General features: G+C 40.5%; 1 protein-coding gene across 1 annotated transcript; it reads left to right on the top strand.

Annotated features, from left to right (window-relative positions):
* Window positions 1–872: 872 nt before the first annotated feature.
* On the top strand, window positions 873–3,075 carry LOC141630522 (uncharacterized). Its single transcript, XM_074443326.1, has 4 exons — window positions 873–915; window positions 966–1,639; window positions 1,928–2,050; window positions 2,245–3,075. The coding sequence occupies exons 1-4, from the start codon at window positions 873–875 to the stop codon at window positions 3,073–3,075; spliced, it is 1,671 nt and encodes a 556-aa protein (XP_074299427.1).
* Window positions 3,076–3,912: the final 837 nt, after the last annotated feature.

The raw sequence follows: 3,912 nt of genomic DNA, 5'->3' as shown, positions 1-3,912 counted from the left end.
TGGGTTGCCTTTATTTGGGCAAGTCGAATTGCTAACTCTTCCCCTTGGGTAACAATGCTTTGGAGAACATTGTTCCTATTTTGGCTCTCTTCTAGCACTTGTTTGAAGAAATTTTGTTGATCTCCCATCATTTGGAGAACCACATTTTGAATGTCAAAGTTTTGCACATCTTCTTATTGTGGGTGGGTGTAGAAGTGGTCATATTGGGGTATTTGAAATTGGTTGTAAAATGAGTCTTGGGTAGATGGTTGTTGTGGATATTGGATATGGGGATTTCGGTGGGAAACGTTGGGGTAGTAGTTAGGATTTCCATTATATGAGTTGTAAGGTAGGTTTGTGTTGACTTGCTCCTCAAACTTTCCATACCCATTGTAGTCATACTAAAAAGATCCACTACATACTACATGTGTTAAGTCTTGAGCCATCATCATAGCTAAGACAAGGAAGCAACTACAAGCATGGAAACTACAACAAAACGGTAATACAATAATTGATGAGAATGTTAGAGAGAAGTTTCTCTCTAAAGCTTTCCCTTTACACAAGCTTTTCCGCTCATGGCTCGATTGAAATCAACTGAACCCACGCAGATTCTCCGCTGTGGTAGATCTTCTAATAACAATACTACTGTTAGTCCTCTGAAAACAACTCTTAATATAGTAATTGATGCTTGCGTTTCCCAGCACACGCAGCTTTCGCCTTCGGGGGTTTCCCCCAGTTCCTCGATACCGAGAGTTCTAGTTACGTTAGCTACCTCAATGGCAATTCCACCCAAGGACAATCCTTGAGTTGTTGTTCTAGGGACATCACAAGCTGCCCCAGAACCGCCTTTTGGAGACCATCCTCCGCCTAAGATGAGTTGGAAAGATCGAATCATGGCTCGCTCTCAACTTGATATGGAACTATATTCGATGGCGAGTACAAAGGAAATGGAGAATGAAGTTACGATTGAAATGGCGGATGTGCAGGGGAAATAGACTATTGGCAGTACACACTAGTGGGACAGTTCCTAGGGGCCAAACCATCTCTTATTCAGGTTCGTGATTTTGTTCAAAAACATTGGAACCATGTCAGTAAACCTGATGTCCTTTACTTTAAGAAGGGTTGGTTCTATTTTCGATTCGAGAAATTTGAGGATATGCAAACAGTTATGCGTGGTGGATGTTGGAATTTGAATAATAGTATGCTTGTTCTGAAAACCTGGCACCCTAATTTTAGACGTGAGTTGGATTTTGTCTCTGTTGTTCCTGTTTGGATCTTGCTCATGGATTTAGACCCACTTTTTTGGTCCCCTAAAGCTTTAAGTAAGATTTCTAGTAAGATAGGAAAGCCATTATATGCTGACCCTGTGATTACTCATAAAGAGCGCTTGCATTTTGCCCGGGTTCTTGTTGAATTGGATGCATCTAAGCTTGTCCCAGAAGAATTATTGTTGCATTCTCCATTTGGGGGATCCATTTTGGAGAGGGTTGTGGTAGAATGGATGCCTTATTTTTGCCATCACTGCAAGAAACTAGGGCACGAGCAAGGGAATTGCAGGCTTCTTAAGAAATCTGAATTACCTAAAAAAGGGCCTGTCACTAAGAAAACTTATGTTGCAGTGGTACAATCCCATAAGCCAAATCGGGAGCAAACCACCCGGGTGAGTTGTTCTGAACAGCCTGAGTATGGAGGAAATGAGATCTCTAAGGGGCCTCGGGACCAGCACCCAGCTTAGAAGGGGGTTCGGGCTCCTCTGGTGGTCTGTCCTACGCCAAAAACTTTTGAAGGGACTGGTGGAGTGGCATCCTCTGAGGGGAGTCATGTCCATCCAGCTCTAATTCAGGAGTGCTCTAGGAAGACTAACCTTAGTCTCATTGAGGAGGAGAAGACTTCCTCCAACTCTTCTTCTCTTGGCCTTATTGAGACTAGTGGGGACATTGTTATTTAGAACCTTCCTGCTGTCACTCAAGATGTTACTTCTGAACCAATGGCTCCCTGCTCCAAAGAAGGACCTACAATTCTTCTTTTGGGCACTAGGCAATGGGTTTATAGGAGTCCCTCAGATGAGCAGGTTATAGAGGGGACTGATGACATCCCACCTTCCCCATGAAAATTGGTTCATGGAATATTAGAGGTATGAATGAATGCCTCAAACAAAAATAAGTAGTGGCCCTGTTTAATAAGAGTAATTTAGATATTATTGGAGTTTTGGAAACTAGGATAAAGATTCATAATATGAATAAAGCAATGTGCACTACTTTTCAGCATTTTGCTCTCAAGCATAATTACAACTCTCATTATAATGGCAGAATTTGGCTTTTATGGAAGAATTCTCTTGTTAAGGTTACTGTTGTTAGTGAAGCAAGTCAATGGATCACTGTCCAAATTAAGTATATGACCTATTTCTCTGGATTTATCACTTTTGTTTATGGCTCAAATGATGGTGGGCCAAGGATGCATCTTTGGAACCACCTCAGGAATTCTCAATACAATTCCCCCTGGCTTATTTTAGGTGACTTTAATTGTGTTAGAAGTGTTGATGAAAGAATTAGTGACTGTTCTCCAGTGCTTTCTGAGTTAGATGATTTCAATTCCTGCCTTGATGATGCTGGATTAGATGATTTCTCTACTATTGGATGCTATTACACTTGGACTAATAAGCAGAACCCTAATAGCAGGAAATGGATAAAATTGGATAGCGTCCTATGCAATATGGACTGGCTCTCCTCTTTTCCATCTTCTTTTGCTCAGGCCCTTCCATCGGGTATCTCTGATCATTCCCCCTTGATTGTAACAACTGACCCTACCATTCAGTCCAGACCTATACCCTTCCAGTATCTTAATTATTGGGGTGATGATCCCCTCTTTCAGGATACAGTTGCTCAGATTTGGTCCACTAAGGTGTCTGGAACTGCTATGTATCAGTTGGTCACTCATTTGAAAATGTTGAAGCCTGCTTTAAAGAAGTTAAATGTAAAAAAATTTCGTACCTTTCTGCTAGAGTTAAAGAACTCCAAGATAAACTTCATAGATGTCAGACTCAGTAGCAAGTCTCTCCCACTAATAGAGACCTGCAAGAAGAGGAAGCTGACCTGAATAGGGAATACTGCCAGCTTAAAAGATCTGAGCTGAGTATGCTCCATCAGAGAGCTAAAGCGCATGATATAAAATATATGGATACCAACGCTGCCTATTTTTTCTTCAAATAGCTGCTAGAAGGAATATTAATTCCATTGCTAAGGTGCAGGATATGAGGGGAAACATTTGTGAGGATACCGACTCTATTGGCACTGCTTTTGAAGATTATTATAAGAAACTTTTGGGGGAATCTGATCCTAATGTGGTTCCTAAGCTTGAGGTCATTAAAAGTGGTCTTGCCTTACTGCAGAGTTACAACATATGCTAATTCAGACTATTACTCCTGAGGAAATCAGGAATGCTCTTTTCTCTATTGACCAAAATAAAAGCCCAGGCCCTGATGGTTACTCCTCTGGTTTTTTTAAGCAAGCTTGGGGTATTATTCAGGATGATTTCACTAGAGCAGTGGCTGCTTTTTTCAAGACTGGCAAATTACTGAAAGAAATTAATTCCACTATAATCACTCTTATTCCTAAGAAAGAGAATGCTAATACTGTGCTGGAATATCACCCTATTTTGTGTTGTAATACCATTTATAAAACTATTAGCAAGATCTTGGCTAATAGACTTAAATTGGTTTTGCCTAATATGATTGGACAGGAGCAAGCTGCCTTTGTGCAAGGTAGATCTATTTTTGATAACACCCTCCTAACACAAGAGCTTATTAGAGGGTATGCTAAGATAAATATTTCTCCTGGATGTATGATCAAAATTTACATTTAGAAAGCCTTTGATTCTGTTGATTGGCAATTTATTCAGCAAATGCTCTTAGCTATGTGATTCCCTGCAACTTTC

This window comes from Silene latifolia, chromosome Y, assembly GCF_048544455.1.
Source record: "Silene latifolia isolate original U9 population chromosome Y, ASM4854445v1, whole genome shotgun sequence".
NCBI classification, from domain to species: Eukaryota; Viridiplantae; Streptophyta; class Magnoliopsida; order Caryophyllales; family Caryophyllaceae; genus Silene; species Silene latifolia.
Note: the sequence above shows the minus strand (reverse complement) of the source record. Positions and strands in the feature narration are given on the sequence as shown.

Coding starts and splice junctions, on each gene's coding strand:
- LOC141630522 (XM_074443326.1), top strand. CDS start 873: ATGGCTCGCTCTCAACTTGATATGGAACTATATTCGATGGCGA. Junction 1,640..1,927: donor ATCGGGAGCAAACCACCCGG/GTGAGTTGTTCT, acceptor ATTGTTATTTAG/AACCTTCCTGCTGTCACTCA. Junction 2,051..2,244: donor GGAGTCCCTCAGATGAGCAG/GTTATAGAGGGG, acceptor ACTACTTTTCAG/CATTTTGCTCTCAAGCATAA.